This window comes from Rosa chinensis, chromosome 5, assembly GCF_002994745.2.
Source record: "Rosa chinensis cultivar Old Blush chromosome 5, RchiOBHm-V2, whole genome shotgun sequence".
Lineage (NCBI taxonomy): Eukaryota > Viridiplantae > Streptophyta > Magnoliopsida > Rosales > Rosaceae > Rosa > Rosa chinensis.
The window spans coordinates 67,718,251-67,741,278 of record NC_037092.1 but is presented as its reverse complement, the minus strand read 5'-3'; the positions used below and the strand labels follow the sequence as shown (position 1 = coordinate 67,741,278).

Here is a 23,028-nt window from a genome sequence, read left to right as displayed (position 1 = left end):
GCTAAGTTTTCCATGCACCAATAATACAGCTGAATATGAAGCTTTTATTATTGGCATGTCTACCACAGTGGAAATGGGTGTGAGGAATATCAATATTATTAGGGCTGGGCATGGGCCGAGACGAGCTAGATTTGGGGTAAACCCGATCCCGGGCCCGAAATTATAAGTCGGGACGGTAAGGGGCTTTTTCAGATTTGATATCGACGTTACCGAACTCGACCAGTTTCGGGCCGGGCCCGGGCCCATTACGGGACTGAACCAAAAAAAAAAAAAAAAAAAAACCGAAGTTGCAAAGTTGCAAACCACACTTCTGGAGTTCTGGGTTTTGTCCTCAGATAATCAAAAGCATTCTTTTCTTTCTTTTTTTTGCCTCAAAACAAAAACACAAATTAACAAAATTTAGTGCAACCCACTAAATCAAGTAATCAACAACCCACTAAATCAACTTTGTAAAGGAAACAAATTCTAGCAACAAACAATTTCTGCTACCTAACATTCAAACCTAAACCCATAAACAAACACAAAACTTTGATCCACCCTGCAAATTCTTCACATTCTATTTTCCTCATTGAACATGCACAATTTGACAAACACAAATCTTAAAAAAGATCATCCAGATTGATGGGGACAGATCTGGGCAACGTTTCTTGTGGGTGGTGCGATGATGGTGGTGCTACCCGTGTAGACTGAAGATGGTGCGGTGGTGATGTCTAGAGTGCCGATATAAATTTGAAATAGAGGCTGAATAAAGGATTAGGAAGAGAGAGATGAGAGTGAACAGAGAGGGAGGGAGGGGATGAACAGAGAGAGAGTTATTTTTTTTTTCCTGATGACAAACAGAGAGAGAGAGAGAGAGTTGCGAAAGTGAGAGGTGCATATAGTCTGATGGTCCCATATTCCCATAAGAAGATAAGAACGACAAGATATTGTATATATATGTATATAATATATAAATAAATATATATATATATATATATAAATAGGTACGGACCGGGCCCATTCGGTATTTAAAACATTAATACGTATCTCGTCCTGTTTTATTTAGTTCTGTACGGGTCGGGCCGAATAGTGATTTTCATATTTTTGATACCCTCCCGTCCCGCCTATTTTCGGTATTGGTTCGAGATGGGTTCGGTATTTCGGTTTGACCTGCCCAGCCCTAAATATTATTGAAGATTCAAACCTGGTTATTAGCCAAATGAGAGATGACTTCACAGTAAAAGAAGCAGCCTTGGCACCATACAGGACCTTAGCCCATAAATTGATCAGAGTGTTTGATCAAGCAACTCTGGAACACATACCCGGATCCACTAATAGGTATGCAGATGCCTTGGCTACTCTCGGGTCCAAGCTGTCATTCACAAAGGAGCAGCCAAATGTCATGGTTACCCAGAAAATCAAACCATCCACAAAAGCATTAGCTCTTTCAGAACTACTTAAAGAGGATGACTGGCGAAAACCCATTAAAAGTAGCCTAATGTGCCGAAGCAAGAGACACAATTTGAAAAATGTGAAGGAGTATGTGATCTAGGCAGGTGCATTTGTGAAAAAAAAGCCAAGCAAAGATTGAGTGAAGTACACAAAGCTACCTGTGGATTGGAGCAAGTAATCAGTCTATACAGGCGGCTAGAATGAAAAGGGTATTATTGACCGAAGATGAAAGAACAAGCTTCTGAAGTATAGGCTGCATGCTCTAAATGTTCTATGTTACCCTCAGAAGGGGAGGTCCTTACTGTAACAGCGGCGGACGATTGGAGAACCCCGTATTTAGAGTTCCTGCTTGACAAAGTCCTGCTGGTGGATGCAAACCTTAGATACAAGTTAAAGAGGACATCAAGAGGTACTTTATGGATGGGAGAGTGATGTACAGAAGAGGATTCAACGGGAAACCACTGCGATGTCTTGGAGCTACAGAATCACAGCAAGTGTTAGAAGAAATGCATGCAGGAGAATGCGGTGAACATCAAGGTAGAAGAAAGCTTTACCGCCAGTTGTTAAGTCTTGGATATTATTGGCCAACAATGCAAAGAGATGCCCACCTAAAGGTGAAGAAATGCCATACATGCTAAGCACATGCCAATCAAATTCACAAGCCATCAACCACTCTTCAAGACATGCAAACACCTTGGCCCTTCCACACTTAGGGGCTCGACTTTGTAGGCAAAATCAATCCAGCATCCAATGGATGTGTTTGGATCATTACAGCAACATAATCATTCACAAAGTGGGTGGAAGTTGTCCCTCTTCGCAAGGCCACAGGATTTGCAGTGTCTAACTTCATAAGGGAATACATTGTTTGCAGGCATGGGATCCCCTACAAGATTATCACAGACAATGGAACCCCTTTTGTGAACCAAGAAGTCAGCAAAATGCTCAAAGGATATGGGATCAAGCATTGTAAGTCCACTCCTTACTACCCTCAGGGAAACGGACAGGCAAAAGCTACGAATAAGACATTGCTAAGAATTTTGAGTAAGATGGTGTTCGAATATGAGCAAGGATGGAGTACCCATCTTCCAGATACCTTATGGACCTACCGCACCTCACTTATAACTGCTATAGGTTTCTCCCCTTACTCGCTGGTGTATGGATCATAAGCTATTTCTCCAGTAGAACTACTAGTCCCAACAGCTAGAGTACTGACAGTAAATGACACAGAATGGGATGCGAAATCTTGCTCTGATTGGCGGCTCATAGACTTGGAAGCAGCAGATGAACAAAGACAGCAAGCTGAAGAAAAGATGGCAGCATATCACAACAGGGTTACTCAGGCCTACATCAGGTTAGTCAAAGAAAGGACATTTAAGGACGGTGACCTTGTGCTTAGAACAGTCGACTGGGTGAGAAAGCAAGTTTCTGTCCCTTCAAAGTTTGCACCACAGTGGGAAGGGCCATTCATCATCAAAGAATCTCACAGCAGCGGCTATTATGTGCTTACCTCCATTGCCGATGGAATTCCCACAAGTCCCATTAATGGCAAATGGTTGAAACTCTACTATTGCTAGTCCCGCAATTTCAGTTGTTTTATTTTCTACAAGAATTGCTTCTTCAGTATTTCAATTCCAGAGTTTTTGTGTAAACACACCACCATGGTGATGTTACAAGTTTGTAATCTTTCCAGCAAAGAAATGAAGAAGCACTTATAAATAAGAACATCTCTCTCATTCTACTTTCCTGTACATGCACAAGAAAAAAAAATGCAGCAAGTGCAAAGTCATTTACATCCAACAAATACAAAGTTGTGAGAGTTGAAGTCACAAAATCTCTATTCCAAGTCTTACAAAAAAAAAAAAGAGCTGCCAAAGTCACAAAGCAAAACTAATACAGGCCATAAGTTGCACGGCTTTGAGGAACCCAAGAAGACTCTAATATCCAAGACATGCTATCTGAGCTAATGTCATCGCCAAGTCTAGTGCATAAGTTTTCTCGCGCCTTTCCTAATTGTTGTTGAAGGTGCTAAAGCTCTTTCCTCAACTTGGATACAGCTTCCTCCATTTGAATGATCTCCCTGCAACTACTTTCTGATCCACTGGGCCTGAGCATATAACCAAAGAAATCTCTACCAGCTTGCTTCAAATGATCAAGCATAAAGTCAACTTTAAGCCCCTAATCTATGATGTCATGGCATGCATCCTTCCAAATTAAAAAAGTCTCCTCATTTTTCACTTCCTCAATCTCCATGCTATACAACACAGAACCAAACTCCTCAACTAATTTTTGTTTCTGACCGGCACTCTTTCCATCTGCAAACAAGCTAGAGAAGCTACCTCCACCGTACCTTTCAGCGAATTTAGTGATTGGAGCCACGAACTCTGAAGGGACTTTTCCACCCTCAAATGAAGATTGGGAACCGCTCAATGGGCGCGCAATATCGTCAATAGTGATACTTAAGCAATCCTCAGTGTCAAAACAAGCAATAAACTTTCTAAACCACATCTCCAAATCAGCTTTTGACACCATTTCTGATTTATCTGAGTTAGGAGCAAGAGAACAAGCAGAGGTAGCGCAAAGCGGAGCCCTTCTACTGACCGGGATTATAGCAGTAGCGCAGTTGTCCCCCGGTGTTGTCTTAGGGAGGTGGGGCTCAAATGATGTCCGTCAAACTATCAACAAAACTGATCCACCATACAAAAAAAAAAAGAGTGAAAAATTCATGATAAACGCGCAGAACGACATGAACACAATATGCAAAACTCGCAACAAAAAAACCTTGATTATGTGGACTCTATCTATCTCTTACCATACTCCACATAATCATAGGGGCTAAAGTTGTATCCAAAACACACTGCAGTCAGCGCCAAGTCATGCAATAATAATTCAGAACACTACATACCCGCTCATTATGGTCATCCTAGCAAAGACTACCGTCTGCAGCAGATTGTTTCACCAAATCATTGATACCAATGTCCTAACAAGTCACATATGAGCAAAATGTCAAAAAAATGCAATACGAAACTCACTGCAGTCAACACCCAAATAATGTTATACCAACTCCCGACTTTGCACACCTGCTTGTTACAATTATCTGCACAAGGACCGACATTTATAGCAAATTCCTTCATTAGAGTACTAGCACCAGCTACCTAACAATACACATGCAAGGGGAATGTTAAAAAAAAAAGAAAAAAAAGAAGAGAAAACATGCAGTAAGCCTTGGTCACATATTCCACTAACATTATGCTCGCGATTCTCCATTGAGATAGCAGCATGAGCTTCCTGTGAGGCAACAAATCAACCTCTACACAAACAAAAAATAATAACTCATGCAAGAGTACAGAAGCCCAAGTTTGGTTGCATACTTGGTTATTACCGCAGCTATCCTCTTTCATTAAAGCTGCGGTTGGATTACTCTGCAAGGCAACAAATTACTATTCAAGCATAGACACCATACCAAAAGCAAATGCCAAGGTCATGTAGCAACATGCAACATGCAAAGAAGCAAGTATCCTCACACAAAATTACACAAAATTCTCAAGCATATACAACTCACCTGATCATCCTCATCTTTAAAGGACTCTGCTTATGAGGAAAGGAAGACAGCAAGTAAATCGCACGTCATGCAGCCAAAAAAAGAAGAACAACAAAGCTAAAAAAAGAAAAAAAAGAAGGTCGTGCCAGAAAAGGATACCTAGCTACCGTCATCGCAGGTCTTTCCCCTCATAAGTATTAGACTCATTCTCCTCATGTGTACTGACATTATCACTAAGGGGGCTACCCTCGCAGTCATCGTTTGACGCGTCACTAAGATCAACATAAACAGCGCCCTTAGAAGACGGTTTACGTTTAGCAAAACTCATATTGGCGACACGAGAACTCCGCCTAAGGACGGCAGGTGAGGCATCATCTGTATCCTTTCGCATAGTAGCTCCGCTTGGTCTCGAGGTAGAAATAGCTTTCATCTTCTTCCCTTTTTCATTAGCCTTCCTCTTCTTCCCTTTTTCATAAGCCAAACTCGACGGCTGTATCACTCTAATACCAAAGGCACTCTTGACTACTGGAAGAGGGATGCAATCCTTTGCCACCTTAGGTTTGAAGAGGCAAACCTTCCTTTTACTTTCTTCTCTATCCTCGAAAGCCCTGACTTTGCCCTTTGTTGCACACTTGTTACCCTTCTCCATTCCAGAAGCTGGCAAGTCTACCTCGGAATCATCCCTACCTTTGCCATCCTTGAGATGACCGACCACACGCTTTACACCATTCGAGTATACCTCAGTATAGGGAAGGTTAAGTCTAGACATGACACCGATGACAGTGCTACTGCGGAGCAACCTCTTGTTCTCACTATTTACTTTCGAGCACAACCTAGTACCACCAGTCTTAATAAACCTCCTGAACTCGCACCGCTGTAGCTCCCAAAATCTCAAGAATGTTAATGTAGGGGAGCCGACACTGTCCTTTTTCCCGAGACTATCAAAAAGTATACCACTGCAAGAAAAATACCATCTGTCCGAGTGAAATCCATGATGCAATTCCCGAGATGTCCACCGTAAGATAGATGCGATGACACATCCTGATCGATGCCAAATTACCTCTTAACTCTATGAGGGGAATATACCTCCATCGCAAGGTCAAAGAAATCACCATATGCTATTATGGACTGCGCATTAGTGGCTAGAAGCTGCTCGACGGAACCCAAGAAAGGTAATGAGTTACCCTCTAGATAAAAGAAAGGAAATGTCTGGAAGATGTGAGCAGTAAAATACGCCTTGAAATTGAATTGTCCGATGTCATCCAAAATAGCAGGTCTAAATGTACCCTTCTTGACTTTTCTTCTGAACCATCTGCAGCACAATGGGAACCCTACTACATTGAAATCTCTTTTGCCCCCCTTAAGTTGGTGAAGGGAATTAGGGGTTACAGGTTCCACGGCCAAGCCTTTGAATCTCTCCCATACGAATAGTTGAAGGAATGAAGCTAGATACTAAAGAATCAATGCCATACTGCCCTGCACCTTCTTTATCATCCTTTGAAATTTGATCAAGCTTCCTGTATAGGTGACTAAGGAAGAGAGGAACAAGCGGGAAACAAGTATCAGCTGCTAGCATAATGGCCAAGGGAAGACTCGCTGCTGCACATTCTTAGAGGGAAAATTTGTAAAAATAAACCTGCTCAACCAGTAAGCAAACATAGCTTCCACCCAGCAGCCATAATCAAAACCTGCACCATGCTTACACTTGCCTCCATCCGTTGAGCCCCAAAAGTGTCTTACCCAATTGCAAAAACGGAACACTTCTTTGGAATCATAAACACCCTTTTCCAGAACCTATAGCTTCTTCTTCTGCACCCTATCCAGCTCTATCTTCAAGGGATTATCGTCCCCAACGATCGAGATTCTCATAATATTGCAAACATCTTCCAGAGAAGGTGTAAATTCTCCCCAAGAACATTGCATTTCTTAACCTAGCCGCATGCTCTGCTAGGGTTTTCAGAGAATTTTTTTTCTTCGACCATACTCCACAACTCGTCCCTGATCTCAATGGTGCAGATTAGGGCTATGGCTGCTCGTAACCCCTCTGACTCTGCATGGGTCAAGCTGGGAGCGGCGGCGCTGTAGGATACTCACTGGTATATGGTTGGGCGCCTACTCGGGAACAAGACTCGATTCCCTGGTTTCAAAGGGACTATAACTTCGATCTAGCGTGTGAAATTCGGTCTCTCCGTCCAGGATGTCGGAGATTGTTTTCTTTTTCAGTTTGATCACGAAGTTGATCTCAATAGGGCTCTGCATGGCTGGCCGTGGTTTTACAAGAATACGATGTTGTTGGTTGGAGACTATGATGGGATTGCTTCAGTGGAGACAATCTTGCTGTGGAAGTTGGAGACTTGGGTGGTGGTGAAGGGACTGCTAGTTGCCCTTCGTAACAAAATAGCCCTAACCCTGATAGGGTCTGCGATTGGCCATGTCACTAGATTTGATCAGTCGGCACTCCGATGGAAGGAGGAGGAACAGAGGATCCGACTGGTGATGGATCAGTCCGTAGCTGGATGTTTTTCGAGTTCTCGCCTATAGTGCAACCTGAGATCTTGCTGGTTTATGAGAAAGTGAAGGGCTTTTGTTGTGAGTGTGGTCTATTTGAGCATAGTGAATCGGGCTGCGATGGATTCCTGGTGGCTGAGAAAGCGGAGTTTCAGCAAGGGCCGCCGGCAGCAGCTATGGCAGGATTGTCGTTGGCTATGGGTGATATGTCTCCGAGAGATGCTAGTAATCCAACAAAAGAACATCAGCTGCCTTTTGATGTATCTGGAGTGGGAATGGAGATGGTGCTGCAGCAAGTGGACTCTGGTGTTGATGGGCCGGGTTCCAGGATTCTTGGAGGGGTGGTAGCCCATGTGTCATTGGGAGAGGATAGGTCGTCTAGACCTAAACAGGGTGAAGATGTTATTGGTACGTCGCACGATATGATAGATTATGGGGATGTAGAATGGATCAAGAATTGGAAGACTTTGGTTCCGGACTACTCTTTGACCAAAGTGGTGCCAATGTCGGGTTTCACTAAGGTGAAGAAAGTAATTCTGAACCCGGAGTCGGATGTGGGATCATCTTGTTTGGCTCGAGTGGGGACAAAACGAAGAGCGAGTATTGATCTGATTACGGTAGGTAAGCGTCTGTTGTCACCGGCTCATCTTGCTCTTAAGGTGGATGAGAACATGACTCTAATGTTGCAGCATAAAAATGGCAAGATTATCATTTCTCCAAGGAAGAAGAAATTGGGACGCCCTCGTGGGAGTAAGAATAAACATAAGGCTGCTAGGGTTTTGGAGCCGGAGTTACAAGAGAGGAGACAACGCAAATGGAAGAGCCATATTGATTCCCAAGGTGAGTATGCAGATTGTTTGCCTACGGAGACTACTTCTCCTAAAGTTGATGGAGGGGACAAGATAGGCGAAATGGAAGAAGAGGCTACGGTCCCTCTTCCGGGGCACATTTCAATTTTGTTAGGTCACAAAGATCTTAGTTTCTGAGGGTTTTTTTTATCCTGCTTCGAAAGCTACTAGTCTTTGTTTGCAATAAAAGCGCTACAACTGTCTAAAAGGTGGGTATAATGGGGGTATTGGGTTCTTGTTCTTGTGTAGAATAGGAGTCTCAGGGTACTCTGATGAACGATTCTTTCTGTTGACCCCTTAGGGGTGTTTCGTTTTTGTACTGCTTGCTGAATCTATATAATGGGCTGACCTCTTTTGAAAAATAAAAATACGCATTCAAAAATTAAATATGAAGAAATTGTATTGAACCACTTTTTTCCAATTCTTAAAAGCGATTTGATAAAATATCTCAATAACGGATACGGTTATAATTGGAAAAGTATCTCAATAGTGGATATGATCATAATTATTTTCAAGGTTAAGGAGAATCTCGCTATGATTTACAATTTATGAATTAGGAGTCTATGCTTAAGTCAAGCAATAGAATAAAAAGAGGAATGGTCAAGTGGTCAATAATGATATGCCTTCACAAATTCAATATGATCGAAGAAATCGTATCTAGCCACTTTTGTTCAATTTTTAACTGCATGTAATTTAATAAAATATCTCAATAGCGGATACGATTATAATTGCATTTGCATAATGTAATAGTAATTCTTAGTGTATTCACTATATGGCCTTGTTTGGTTAGCAGGAATGTCAAAATAGGAAAAGAATTTCTAGACCGATATAGAATGAAATATGTTTTGGTATTTCCATGTGAGTGTTTGGAACATTCTGGAAATTAAATTTTGGAATTAATTTTCCATTCTTATTGTAGTGTTGGTAAGAGCATGTTTAGCAATGCTAGCTATTTTTATGTCAAATTTTAGCCAAAGTAGCTAAAAAGTCGTTTTAGCTAGCCACTTTAGAAATACGTCTGCATCAGTGCTCTATATTTTAATTAGTTTTGAATTAATATTATTTTTTAAATGTAGATTAAATAGTTTAAATGTATTTATAAATTATATAAAGTAACTTAAAAGGAATGTATTAAATTATAGAGAGCCTCATCTCGCTCTCTATATTTAGGAGCAAGATAGCTAAAAGTTATAATGGAAAACCACTTAGGAGTCTGGTGCATCTGTCAAAATAGATAAAAAGCTAAACGTGCTCTCCAACATAGCTAAGAGCAACTCCAACAGCTTTCCCATATCTTGATTTTTCTCCATTTTAGGGAAAAATTTAGCTGTTTTGCTCCAACAGATTTCCTATAATTATCCATAAAATAGAGATAATGATGACAGAGAAAATAAAATTCCCTATATTTACAGCAATCTGTAAAATTTTAGAGAAGGATTTAGGGAAGAATTATGGAATCTATAAAATAGAGAATCTGTTGGAGTTGGAGCAGAATTTTTTTTGGAGATTTTAATTTTTACTTCCCTATAATAGAGAAATGGGTTATTATCACAAATGGTACCTGAACTATACCTCAATCTTATCGATGGTACCTGAACTTCAATTTTGATCACAACCAGTACCCGAACTTTTCGATTTCATTTTAAATGATACCTAGAGCCACCTCGGTCACTATTCCGACTAAAAATGGCATGGGAGGCAATCATAGTGATGATTTTTGATGATTTCAAGGGTTGCAATCATATATAGTGATGATTTTTTGGTAATAGACTTGCCTTGAACTTGTTTTTTAATTTTTTAGATTTGGCTTTTTTGGCCGGAATAGTGACCGAATGTGGCCTTAGGTACCATTTAAAATGAAATCGAAAAGTTCGGGTACTGGTTGTGATCAAAATTGAAGTTCAGGTACCATCGATAAAATAGAAGATAAGTTCAGGTACCATTTGTGATAATAAACCTAGAGAAATTATAGGGAAGCTGTTGGAGATGCTCTAAGAAGCCAAAATAGAGAGTCTGCTAAAGATGCTCTAAGTCATAAGAATAAAATATAAAATTATAATTTCAATAAAGCCCTTTTACTAATTAAAGTACAGATATGACATCAGCTTATAAGGAATATTGATGAGGAATATAAATTTTTTACAGGGATAATTAATATAATTGTCTTTGATGGTGGGAAATGGAAATAGAATACCACCCATAACTAAGTAATTTTATTCAAGCTTTATGAGGTAGTCAATTTTTAGTCAGATCTCATTTTTTATTTCCTTTCCAATATCTAATTACAACCAAACGGCACAACTGAATAGAAAATGAAATAAATTCTCATTCTATACCATGTTTTCCTGCCATCCAAACGGGACCTATATGAATTGGAATTGATTGCATTAAAAGAAAACGAATGATCAGTTACATGGTCAATAACCATCAAATTCACACATTTAATATGATGAAATCATATCTAGCTATTTTGGTACAATTAATTAAATGTAATTAAAAAAAATCTCAATAACGTTACAATTTTAATTGAATTTGCATAATCTAACCATAATCCTCACTGTAATCCACTATATAAGAATTACAATTGTTCGCAAAGTCAAGCAATAGAAGCAAACAATCGAGTGATTGGCAACTCTAGCCAACACATTACAGACTAAGAGAGTTGTGAGACCTCATCCAATCCTTGGCAAACACTACATATGTCGAGATATTGTGAAGTTCTTTCAATCCCATTGCATTTTTCCTATTGTAAGATATATCATTTCTCCAGAGGACCAAAGCACATAAACTTCTCTTTGTTTCTTAATCAAACATTTAAGGTTTATATCTCTGTTTGAAGAATAATATTCAATTATCTCTTCTTTGTTTATGGGGCTAATATCTATATTTTATTTTTTTTCATCACCAAATCACACAAACTCTTTTGAAGTAAATTATGAGAAAACTTCTATTTCAAATTCCAATAATCGAATCACCGATTGACCATATTATGGTATGAATATCTTATTTTTTAATTTTTCTATCGAACAAATTAACATGCGAACTTAGAAAATATAACAAAATTAATAGTGATAAGTTATGCTACAATTACATTCAGTTTTACTCCTAATAATTCTCTCTACATCTACAACTTCAGTAATTGTATTGACCTGATCAGAAATAAAACAATAACTCAACCATTAACTTGATGAAACCATTAAAAAAAGTCTTATTATTTGAGATGAGTTTCTTTCTCTCACGGAAAGCTAGTGGAACCCAGTTCTTTGGGTCTGGGGCCAGCTTTTTCTTCTTCTGTGGAGTAGCTACTTTCAGGCCAGTGTTCATCTTCTTATTCTTTGCCGGGCCTCCTCAAGACCTAGGCTTAGGGTAATCATCGGACCCTGAATCCGTAGCAGCAGCATGTGGACGTGGTGGTTCCAAACCCACAGATTTAAGAAGTCCAGATCATAAACCCTAAACCTCCAAAACCCCTGAAAATGTTTGGAGCGATGCTACCCGCTGTTCATATCCCGTAAACCATAAACCCCTGAAAATCAAATCTCTAAATCAACTCCGAATTTCTCACTTCTCCCCAATTCTCCAGCCATGGGCTTCTTCGACCTGAGCGTACCCTACACCGACCTCCCGCCGCCGGACCGCTCAACCCGCGCAAAGCTCGTGACCAAGGCCCTCCAGCTCGGCTACTCCGGCGTCGCCTACAACCGTACGATCAAGGGCGTCATGTCCGATCGCGACCGTTGCTCCATCCCCCTCCTCACTCTCCCTTCTCTCCTCAAACACTCTCCTCACCTCACCTCCTCCGTCGGCTTCCACCGCGACCTCCTCGGCGTCCCACGCTCCACCCCTTTCCGCCAGTACACGCGCCTCACCGTCTGCGCCGAAACCCCTGCCCAGGCTCAGACCCTCAATTCCGGCAACCCCATTTTGAAGACCTACGATTTGGTGGCTGTCAAGCCCATGAACCAGTCCGCTTTCGATCAGGCCTGTGAGAAATTGGAGGTTCGTGCTTTACACCGCCTTGCATTTGTGTTCAGTTCAGTTTGGTTTTGCTCGGAAAATTGAGGACGAATTGTTATTTCTTTGGTGTAGGTAGATATAATTGCGATTGATTTTTCGGAGAAGTTACCATTTCGATTGAAGCAGCCTCTGGTTAAAGCTGCCATTGAGGTTCGAATTCCGTTTTCTTTATTCATTCAATTTTTTTGGTTAGGTGATAAGAGTTTGTATGTGTTGGATATGCAGCGGAAGGTGTATTTTGAGATCACATATGCAGGGCTTATTGCCGATGTTCAAACTAGAAGGCAAATTATAACCAATGCTAAGGTGAGTGTTTGTGAAGTTAGTTGAATTGTCAAAGCAATAGGCACCACTGAATCGGAAGTCTACTTATAGCATGGTTGTTGAGTATTAGTTTGTATTTGTTACTTTTATCTACATATAATCTCTTCCTTGCTCTTCAGTTATTGGTAGATTGGACTCGAGGAAGGAATATAATTATCTCTAGTGCTGCCCCAACTGCGAATGAATTTAGAGGGCCATATGATGTTGCAAACTTAATGTCATTGCTCGATCTCTCCATGGAACGAGCTAAGGCGGCTATTTCAAGAAATTGTAGGTATGACTGCTTCCATAAATGTCATAGTGCTGTTAATCTGGAAATTTGTTCCTCCCTAAGTTTCTTGAATGAATGTCTTGCAGGACTCTTATATCTAATGCAGTGAGAAAAAAACACTATTATAAGGAAGCCATTAGAGTTGAAGTACTACCATCAGGTCAAGAAAGTGATGGGAACAAACCTTCGTCTAGTGACTCTTTTAATTGGGATCCCATCTCTAGTGGTGAAGGTGATTTGCTTTTAGATGATTTGGCAAAGGCTTTCAGTAACTCCAGTACTAAAGCAACCAAAACGGTCAAAGCCATTGATTTTGCTTCAGTTATTGACAGCATGCCATCACTTGGATTTCAAGTTAACGATCTTATATCTGGAACTAATGTGGTTGTGTCACAACCATTGGCTACTCAGAAAAACATCGTTTCTGCTCCCCAGTTAAATGTGCAATCAGTTGCAACTGATGGAGTACAAGAACAATCTGTTTTATGTGATACTATGTTGGAGTGGCAAAGGTTCAGAAGCAAAAATCCTCAGAAATTATATTCATCTAGTGATACTACTAAAGCTGTTAACAATGTTATTCCAATTGAAGATCCTTTGATAACCACTAGAGCAGAACCAAATAGTCCAGATGAAACAGATGGGATTGCCACAGATATTCATGATGTGCAATCACAGAAGTCTGCGATTGCAAATGCTGTTAATGATGTTATGGAAATTGAAGTTCCTACAACCACTGGAGCAGAACCAATGAATTCAGCTGAATCAATGGGGATTACAAAAGAAATTCATGATGTGCAATCACTGAAGTCTGTGACTGCCAAAACTTTTAAAGATGCTATGGAAATTGAAGCTCCTACGACCACTGGAGCGGAAACAAAGAATCCGGATGGAATAGATGGGGTTACTACAGAAATTCTTAATGTTCGATCACAGAAGAGTATGACTAATTGCAAATTGAATGTTGTGCCATCTCAGGTTAATTTAACATATCATGCACTAGACATTGGGTTGAGTGTTGCTTGTAATCCTGAATCAGGAGTTCAAGTTCCCACTAATTATCAGGACAGTGATATTCCCGGTCGTCATAATGAAGAGGCTGATAGTATTAAAAATAATGATATACAAAGTGATTTAGTGGATGAAGTTCTAACAGGTAAAGAAAAAAATTTTTTGCCTCTGGATTCAGCATTGGATAAAAGTATTTCGGAAGTGGATGAATTGACGGAACCTGGAGATGATGTAGTTGTACTTGCAAATCAGGTTCCTGTTCTGGATTCTAGTGATGAGATGACAGCAACTGATGATTATTCAGTTGCAAATCATGAGACAGCAGAGGTAATAATGGATGAGCAAGAACATGGGAAAGCTGACATTGAATTGAGCTATCCAGCCTTGGTTCAGTCTGAATCAGGTATGACTTCTTTTCTTATGTGTGTTTTCAGATCATCTTCCGTTTCTTTTGTATTGTGATATTCTTTGTAGAAATGGTTTTTTCTGTTATGCAGTCTGACTTGTGAGATAGACTATCTTTTTAGAAAGTAGTAATATACACACATACAACCCATGGACTTGGGAACCATGTAACTGTTGCATGCTCTGGGTCCTTCATGGTGGTTAGATTGGCCTCAAGGCACATGCAACTGCTTTGTTGTTTATTGTTTTTCCTTCACAGAATGTGTTCCTGAGTATAGATTGTTTTGTTGTTTTTATGTCTAAAAACAAATTTAATTATTATTCTTTTCCTTTTTAATGATTCTTCAAGTCGATTTGGTCCCTTTAACTGAATATCAAATGTCGACATTTTTTCCCCAGTTAATTCTCAGTAATTATTTAAAAAAAAATTACATCTTCCCCCAATTTACAGCTTTGTACCTGTTTGAAAATTTTCTTATCCATCATCCGTTGCTTATATGTTTATTGGCTGCAGGGAAATCCAAGGCAAAAAGGAAGAAACCTCATCAGGTGACATTTCTTCCTCTCAAGCGATTGCTGCATGCTACACCTTTTAAGAAGGCTCGGAAAAGTAAAAGGAGACATAAGATGGCATAACTATGCAATATTTCCAATATTAATATTATTGATTGTCGAAGTAGGTGAGCAAAGTTTGTTTCATATTTATCTTTCTTGATTATTTGGTATCCATTCACGTGTAATGGATGTAAATTTGTCATCGGCCCCAAGGGCCCTTACTGATGGTTTCAGTCTCAAATTTTGATCTTAATAGCAATTTTGCCCATGATTGTATTCAATCTTCTATACAATTCTATTTAGCACTGTAGTAACTCACCCTTAAAAGTCATATCCTAAACTTAGTGTACTTGGTTTGTATTGTTGCTTATTATCTTCATTCTTATAACCAATTTACTCATTTCTTGCATATGACTGTACTTCTCTTCCTACTCCATCCTCATGACATTTGCATTCACATCTGGGGAGTTGGTACTATTTCAGGGTGCGCACTGTTTCCTTTATCCCTTGGATTTTCTTCCCAACACAATAATATGTACGTCTTCTTGTAGCTATAGTTTTTTTTTATGATAATTGCTTTTGGATGTGTCAGACATCCATATCCATTATGTTATCAGTTTCCATTTCTATGAGATGTCTGTGGAAACATGTGAATCTGCCGGGTGTTTTCTTAGGTTAATTTGCCCCCTTCAGATATATGGATGTGAGAATGCGTGGTTCTTGCTCTCTTTTTCACTTGTTCTTTGTGGAAAACCTTTGCTGTGTATGCTACTCAAGTAGCCTCTTTGCAAAGGTTGAAAATGGTGTAAACTGTAAAGGTGATTACTAAGTAGTAGCATCTGGCCTACCAGACCAATATGGGTCCAGACCAAGGCTGATTTTGGTTGAATTCACCTTTCTGGACCAAATGAGTGCTGTCCAAAACACTTCACAGAAGTCTAAACCTAAAACTCACCTCCCCTGTAGCTCCTGTGCACCCAGTATGCCAAAGTGATGGCTTAGTTCACCCACGATTGTGTGAAAGGGTTCTTTTATAGGCGTCTGGGTCCTAATGATATTAAGTTAAAGGATCAAACTCAAGACTTTGTAATGATTTAGGTGGTAGTTGTTATCAAAAAAAAAAAAAGATTTAGGTGGTGGTTGCTGCTGTTCATGTGCTACCGCACTTGATTTTGGTGTTTCTATATTCTGACTTGAATAATTGCCTTATTTTGTCTTGTTGACAAGACGCTTCTTGTCTTTTTACTGAATCAAAGGTCGACTTTCTCTTTTTCCGAGCTAGTCGGGGGCACAGCCAGTTTTTTTCCTTCCCTTTTTCTTCTGGCTTTTGTAAGAAACAAATTTCAGTGAAAAGTTAGAACCTTACTATGATCAAGGATTTAAGGGGCAAAAACTGGCCAGTAAAATCATGTGTTTTAAGTATATGCAAGGGCCAAAATCGAGCCCTGTTTATGCAGAGGGTTACCCATCTAGGGTGTCCCATTTTGGCTCCCTTTCCTTCCTAAACCCTAATATCGAGTAGCATATTGGGTCATATGACGTCTGCCAGGTGGCCATTCGAGCGTTTATGAACCACACTCAATGTCACCATTTCACGAATAATCAAATGTTCAGTACCTCCAAAGCTAAATGTATGCAGTTGGACAGAGCCGATGTAATTCGAATTGTTTTGTTCTTCTCGTAACTCAGATTCTTATGACAATTGGTATCATCTTATTCGCAACTCCTAGAACCTTATATATATGTACTAGACGCACGCGCATATTAAATTAGTTTCCATGCACAAGACGAATTGTTAATCATTTATTAAGGAGTGCAGTTATGAAATCGTGCTTAGTGAACTTTCTGGGCTACAGCCAGGAGCTGCATTTCTAGTTTTCTAGGATTATCATTAGCAACTTCTGTATTGGAGTTCATTGAGAGTAATTAATATATAATCAATATTATGTTTGTACCCTAGCTTAGCTTGTTTAGTGGTTTTTCCACCGCCGGCCGACAAAAATCAAGAGCGCCGTTCTCCCTACCTTTTGTTTACAAGTTGTCTCACCAGAACTATAGCCTTTGGTTTAAGAGAAAAGTGGGATTAGAAACTTAATCATATATTGTAATTTTAAAATAGTATGCATCACTACTCATTCAGTAACATGGAACCAAATGATTAGCAGAAAGCTTTGATTACAAAATTTGGCGTTTTATGATCAAAGTCGTGTATGGTCTGTGGAGATGATTAAAGTGCGATTAAGGAGCTGCTTCAGCCTTGACCATATACGCGGCGTATGCCTTTAATATACATAAGTTATGCTAAAAATAATCGAACATGATCCCATGATTGTTAACTAAGAGTGTCCACGCAATATTGGAGATTTTGAGTATAGAATGACTTTCTGAAATCAGAAGAACATTGCTGAGGATAGTGCGTAATTGTGAAGTCCACGCAATGTATCGTAAATTTTGAGTATAGAATGACTTTCTGAAATCAGGAGAACATTGGTGAGGACGGTGCGCGATTATTTTTCTGATGACTTTATTGCGATTGCTTTAGGGTGGAGGTTGATTTTAGTCCGTGGGTGTACAAGTTGGTGATTTGTAGGGTAACGTTCTCAACCACAAATTTGTAGCTTTAGTAAGGATTTGATCTCAGCTGATGTTAGGTTTCAGATTCGTAATTAGCTCGAGTCTTCTGTTTAGTGTTATAGTTTGCAGTAGCTCTGTTTAAGATGCTACTCAGTCTCTCTATGGTTCCTTGGTGCACTTCAGTATGAGTTTGATAATAAAGGACTAAGAGCACCTTTTATTTTGATAATATGAGGTTGATTGAGATGACATTGATAAGTACATATCATATCATGCGCACTTTCCCTCTTTGTCGATAAGGCGGTTCCTTATGATCGATCTATAAACTGATAGTTACATTCCATTGCTAACTAAGAAACTTGGATGTAACTGATTCATTCCCTTTCCTCGCCTCACATAACATAGATCAGAATGATTTGTCTAATCGATTGATTTGGTAGGCGGTCTAAATCTGCAACTAACATTCTGATATTTACCATCAAATAAAGATTCAAACAATACATAATTTGCTATGGAATTTGTTTGATTTTCTCACAAAATATTAAAAGGTTGGCGGACATTGATACAAATTTATTTCTCATAACGATCAGGGAGAAAAAAGATGACCTGCTACATGTGAAAATGCTGCTAATAGAAAAAGGAAACTGAAACAATTTTCCAAAAATCGAATTCATTACATTATGTGAACCAAACAAGGAAAGTCACCGAGTGACACTATCCTTGCAATCATGATGAATAACCCTATACCAATATCAAAGTACGCAATTTCGTGGCCCACTATACTTTGCAACACTGAGATCCCAGCATTGTAGGCTTTACCAATTTGTAGGCTTATAAAAATGATTAATTTCAGTTTAGCCTCCTGAGGTTTCGAGGTGTCATCATTTCACCCCCTTTATTTTTAATTTTGAATTTTTACCTCATAAACTTTTCAATTTTAATCAGCTGTGTCCAATTTATACTATTCCGTCCAAATTGGACTTTAAGTTTGAACCTTGAGGGTTAAAATTGTCATTTCAACATAAAAAAATAAAAATAAAATTTTTTTTTTCTTTTGTTTTTTAGTTTTTTTTTCTTCTGTTTCTTCGCTTTTATTTTTATTTTTATTTTGTGTTTAACCTATACACCACAAGTTATAATAGGTTTATAAAAACAAAAAAAATACTCTAGGTGGTTGAAAGCTGCTCATTGGTCTACGATATTTGTGACATATCTCCGATAAAGTGAAGAATTTAGGATATATCCCCAATAAAGTGAAGAAATATCTGTAAAAAATAATTTTACACTTTATCTGTAAATAAATATGTGTAAAAAATGATTTTACACATATTTCTTCACTTTATTGGGGATATATAGATATTTACAGATAAAGTATAAAATCATTTTTTACAGATATATCTTCACTTTATTGGGGATATATATATCCTAAAATTCTTCAATTTATTGGAGATATATCACAAATATCGTAGACCAAAAATGATTTTACACAGATATTTCTTCACTTTATTGGGGATATACATATATTTATTTACAAATAAAGTGTAAAATTATTTTTTACAAATATTTCTTCACTTTATTGGGGATATATCCTAAAATTCTTCACTTTATTGGATATATATCACAAATATCGTAGACCAGCGAGCGGCTTTCAACCACCTAGAGTATTTTTTTTTTTTATAAACCTATTATAACTTGTGGTGTATAGGTTGAAGACAAAATAAAATAAAATAAACGAAGAAACAGGAAAAAAAAAACAGAAAGAATTTTTATTTATTTATTATTATTTTTTTATGTTGAAATGACCATTTTAGCCCTCAAGGGTCAAACTTAACGTCCAATTTGGACGGAATAGTAGAAATTGGACACGGCTGATTGAAGTCGGAAAGTTTAGGGGGTAAAAATTCAAAATTAAAAGTAGAGGGGGTGAAATGATGACATTCCCAAACCTCGGGGGGTAAACTGAAATTAATCTTAATAAAAATCAAGCACAGATTTTTTGCTGCTACTTTGAACATATATCCCAAATTCACACTCATGATGAAGGTGACTGTCACCATATATGACTATCTACTAAGCTCCTTTGTTTTTTTTTTTTTTTTCAATGGTAATGACTTTCGTTTTCATCTGTTCTCATCACCTGTCACAGTAATGTTTATCCTTCAAAACACCAAAATAAAGCATGGGAATGACCATATTGACTAATGAGTTGATCGATAGTGAAAAACTTCAGCATTGATTAGAAGCCTTAAGATTCAACATTGTCATTCTAGGAATGATACAATTACCTATATTTACATCACCTACTTCAAGCTTAATAGCGCTTAAAGTACTGCATTCTGCATAATAAAACTTCAAACCAAGCAGCCTAAGTTTAATATGGCTAGTAGCTACTTGCTAAAACATTTGACATAGAGTAGTTTCATTGTCCCTAGATTAAGGAATTTGATTCGATTGAAGAGAATGCATCAAGCAGGTTGATCCAACCATCGCCATCCTCTTCATCTTCCTCCCCACTCATTTGGCTCCACTGAACATTAGGGGAATTCTTCTGATCAATTTCATCATTCCTTGCAAATCGCCCTCTGATGCGCGGCCTGCTGTCCGCCAATGTCTTCCTACATGCATACTGAATTCAAAAAGGGGGAAACAGATTAAGGTTCTCGATTCAAATTTATGTAAAACCAAAAATAGCAGAAATAACATGATGGACGGTTGATCTTTAATAAAACTTGTCACACCTTTTAGCTAGGGGAGTAGAAGTTCTAATATGCAGCATATTTTTCATGGTTGTACCTTTGTGACAAAGGTTACCCTTTTCTCAAGGATAAGAGGACTCATCAGAACATTACAACACCAGTGCTATATCATGATTTAGAATGAAACAATTGCTACATGATCTAACAAATTAAAAACAATACAAATGTACCACTCCCTTGGGAAAGTTTACTATTTCAAACAGACATCCAAGAGTAAGACAATAGAGAGAGTTGAACGTCTGTTTATAGGACCTGCATAGACACAAAGAGGGAATGAAATCTGGCCAGGATTAAGCATCAGATACAAAGTTATTGGCCAAAAGAAAAATACAAGTATTTAGTCAGAAAAGTATCAAAATAAAGGGTTTCGGACTCATAAGAAAGGATTTTTTATAAAAAAAATTTCCTGCACATACAAGATACAGTGCGGAAAAAGAATATTGAACTATTCACCTACGTACAGAGGCCATTTAATTGAGATTAGGTTTAACATTTGCCATGCAAATATTGATTTTGATGTATAGTTTTGTCTAGTTTTCAATCTATCTTATGCCAGCTTATCTTTATCTTTAACATTTTAATAATGTACGCAAGAAAACCAACTTTCATGTCAAAGTGTCAAACCACATTACACCATCTCTATGATCCACTATTTGGATGTATTGATTTAGAATGGAAACGATGTGGGATGTGACAGTCACACAAAGGCTATAGAAATGATAGCACAAAAGAAGTAGAGCTATAGTGAAAGTAAAATGATACATAAGAATTACATGTAAGAAATCGTGGGCCCAAAAGCAATAAACGAGGCCACCATACCGGCATACCCTATGGCCATAAAGCTTAAAGTACTAGTGGGTCAATGAGCAACTACCGAAGAATGCTAAAGATATCACGTCTTGATAAAAGTAAAAAGAGGAAGAGACTAAAAGATTGAGAAAGGTGTAGCAGAATTAACCAAACCTTAATCGTTTTGTTGAAGTTCCTGAGGTTTCTCTTGCTTCTGTACCTCTCGATTCTCTCTTTCTTCTCCTCAGGACTGTAACGACAGGCTTTGCTCATTCCTTCAATGATCATACTGCTCTCGCTTGACAATGGACTACTTTCTGATGATGATCTGTAGCTGCTATGCAATTGCTGCACTTGCACCCCATTAGTATTGTTAATCCTCTGCATGCCATCAACACCGAAAAACATGTTTAGCAAATGTAAAGAGCAAACATCAATTTTCCGTATACTCTTACATGTTCTTTTGTCAGACTATGAATGTAGATGATCAACTCTAAATAAGTAATAATTTACAATGTTAGACAAGAAAACAACATACATGTTTTATCTCGTAAATAATAAGATTTATGATTTCGTAATCGCAACAAATAATAGTCTAAAGTTTCACTATGTTATAAAAAAAAAAAGATTTCACATTTCATATAATGACAAGACATTTCACCGAATTAATTATAGTCAAGATTAAGCTCCAATTATCAGTCTAATTAGGCAATAACATATGAGACTATTTGATTTGAAAGAACAACATTTTCCCTTAATAATAAATATGCCGCACTAAACCCTAACGCATATATATACTGCCTGGTAACGATGTCGTCTCCCAGGAAACCTAATAATTTGCACTCCGATCAATTTGTATGTTCCTGAGAAACCTAAAAGCATGCAGAGTCATTTGGATATCAAACCTGCAAATCCAAGTCGCCGGTGCTATAAACCCTCCGGACGGGGCCGGTCTCGAGCTCCAGCAAGTCCGAGACGAGCCGGTGGGTCCCGATGTTCTTCTGGAGCGAGTGGCTGCTCACACTCCTCTGAATCATCAGGCTCGGCTCAACCTCATGATCATGAATAGTCGTAGTGGTAGTGGTACTCGCATAGGTGGGCGAGCCACCGTAGCTGCTGCAGCCACTGCTACAGCTGTTGTTGCTGAACTCATTCGCCGCCGCGCCGAGGTGGTGGTAGTCATTGTTGTATGTCCCGAAGGGCAGGGCCGGCATTGGCAGGCCCTCGAAGTCGTTGGCGCGTGGGAATGCGTTGCCGTTGTGACCGTACATGGCGCGTGTGGGGAAGTCGGTCGAGAATTTTTGGGAGTTGTGGGAAGGTTTGAGAGGAGTGAATATACTGGAGGAGGGATGGGGGGTACTTAAAGCAAAAGGGCGGGGGGCCATAGAGAACAGGGACGACGGGATGGGTCTGCAGGTGACGTGGACGATGACGTCACGGTTTTTGGAGAGGAAAAGCTAAGCGTTGACCTGTGGAGAGAGCTTGGTGTTGGATTTCTTCTTTTGCTGGTGCTGGAGATAGATGAGACGCGAGCCTACCCCAGCCAGTGTGCTGATCATAACGTGTTGACCACACCTAAATCTCTCTCGGGTGTATATTGTGCGCTCAAGATGTCTGATGAAATGCTTAAATATAATATGTTGAGGGAAGTTGAGTCGCGATGTTCGACCAGAAAGATTGAGATTTTTTTTGTTGCGACAAATTTCAAACTCTTTTTGAGTTGTCAAATTGATAGTCTGATCATATAATAGATGAGTCGACATTTTTGCATATGAAATAAATTAGTCGTGTCGTATAGAGTTGAAATGGTAAAGTAATTGATGCATGCGTGGATAAATATTGTTCGAGAACATGGGAAAAAGCTAGCTAGGGTCAGGCGTTTGGAAGCCTTGCAGCTAGCCGATGAAATTGTGCTTGTATGGTATAAGTTGTAAGCAAGTAAAATATGGAAGCCTGCGTCCTGTGCAAGGTTAAATCTGCCTAGGCAAATATGAACAAGCT

At 38.9% G+C, this 23,028-nt stretch overlaps 2 protein-coding genes across 4 annotated transcripts; one reads left to right on the top strand and one right to left on the bottom strand.

Annotated features, from left to right (window-relative positions):
• Positions 1 to 11,558: 11,558 nt before the first annotated feature.
• Positions 11,559 to 15,189, top strand: LOC112167694 (protein GAMETOPHYTE DEFECTIVE 1). The gene is made up of 6 exons (XM_024304739.2): positions 11,559 to 12,324; positions 12,415 to 12,492; positions 12,568 to 12,648; positions 12,786 to 12,940; positions 13,024 to 14,351; positions 14,868 to 15,189. Exons 1-6 carry the CDS (start codon positions 11,911 to 11,913, stop codon positions 14,987 to 14,989), a joined length of 2,178 nt encoding a protein of 725 aa, XP_024160507.1. The 5' UTR covers positions 11,559 to 11,910; the 3' UTR covers positions 14,990 to 15,189.
• Positions 15,190 to 19,676: 4,487 nt separating this feature from the next.
• LOC112166690 (zinc finger protein CO3) lies at positions 19,677 to 22,623 on the bottom strand. Of its 3 annotated transcripts, XR_002923380.2 has the most exons (4): positions 21,933 to 22,622; positions 21,202 to 21,408; positions 20,221 to 20,490; positions 19,967 to 20,108 (listed from the first exon to the last, which is right to left on the bottom strand). XR_002923380.2 is itself a non-coding variant. In XM_024303574.2 (3 exons), the coding sequence occupies exons 1-3, from the start codon at positions 22,410 to 22,412 to the stop codon at positions 19,911 to 19,913; spliced, it is 852 nt and encodes a 283-aa protein (XP_024159342.1). In that variant the 5' UTR covers positions 22,413 to 22,623; the 3' UTR covers positions 19,677 to 19,910. The 3 variants fall into 3 exon arrangements, 2 of the variants coding, with proteins under 2 accessions (XP_024159342.1, XP_024159341.1); XM_024303574.2 differs by lacking the exon at positions 20,221 to 20,490 and having other exon boundaries at positions 19,677 to 20,108; positions 21,202 to 21,375; positions 21,933 to 22,623; XM_024303573.2 differs by lacking the exon at positions 20,221 to 20,490 and having other exon boundaries at positions 19,677 to 20,108; positions 21,933 to 22,619.
• Between the last annotated feature and the right edge of the window lie 405 nt (positions 22,624 to 23,028).

Coding starts and splice junctions, on each gene's coding strand:
- LOC112167694 (XM_024304739.2), top strand. CDS start 11,911: ATGGGCTTCTTCGACCTGAGCGTACCCTACACCGACCTCCCGCCGCCG. Junction 12,493..12,567: donor TGGTTAAAGCTGCCATTGAG/GTTCGAATTCCG, acceptor TTGGATATGCAG/CGGAAGGTGTATTTTGAGAT. Junction 14,352..14,867: donor CTTGGTTCAGTCTGAATCAG/GTATGACTTCTT, acceptor TATTGGCTGCAG/GGAAATCCAAGGCAAAAAGG.
- LOC112166690 (XM_024303573.2), bottom strand. CDS start 22,412: ATGGCCCCCCGCCCTTTTGCTTTAAGTACCCCCCATCCCTCCTCCAGT. Junction 21,409..21,932: donor CCGGCGACTTGGATTTGCAG/GTTTGATATCCA, acceptor GATGGCATGCAG/AGGATTAACAATACTAATGG. Junction 20,109..21,201: donor ACTTCAACAAAACGATTAAG/GTTTGGTTAATT, acceptor TTTTGAATTCAG/TATGCATGTAGGAAGACATT.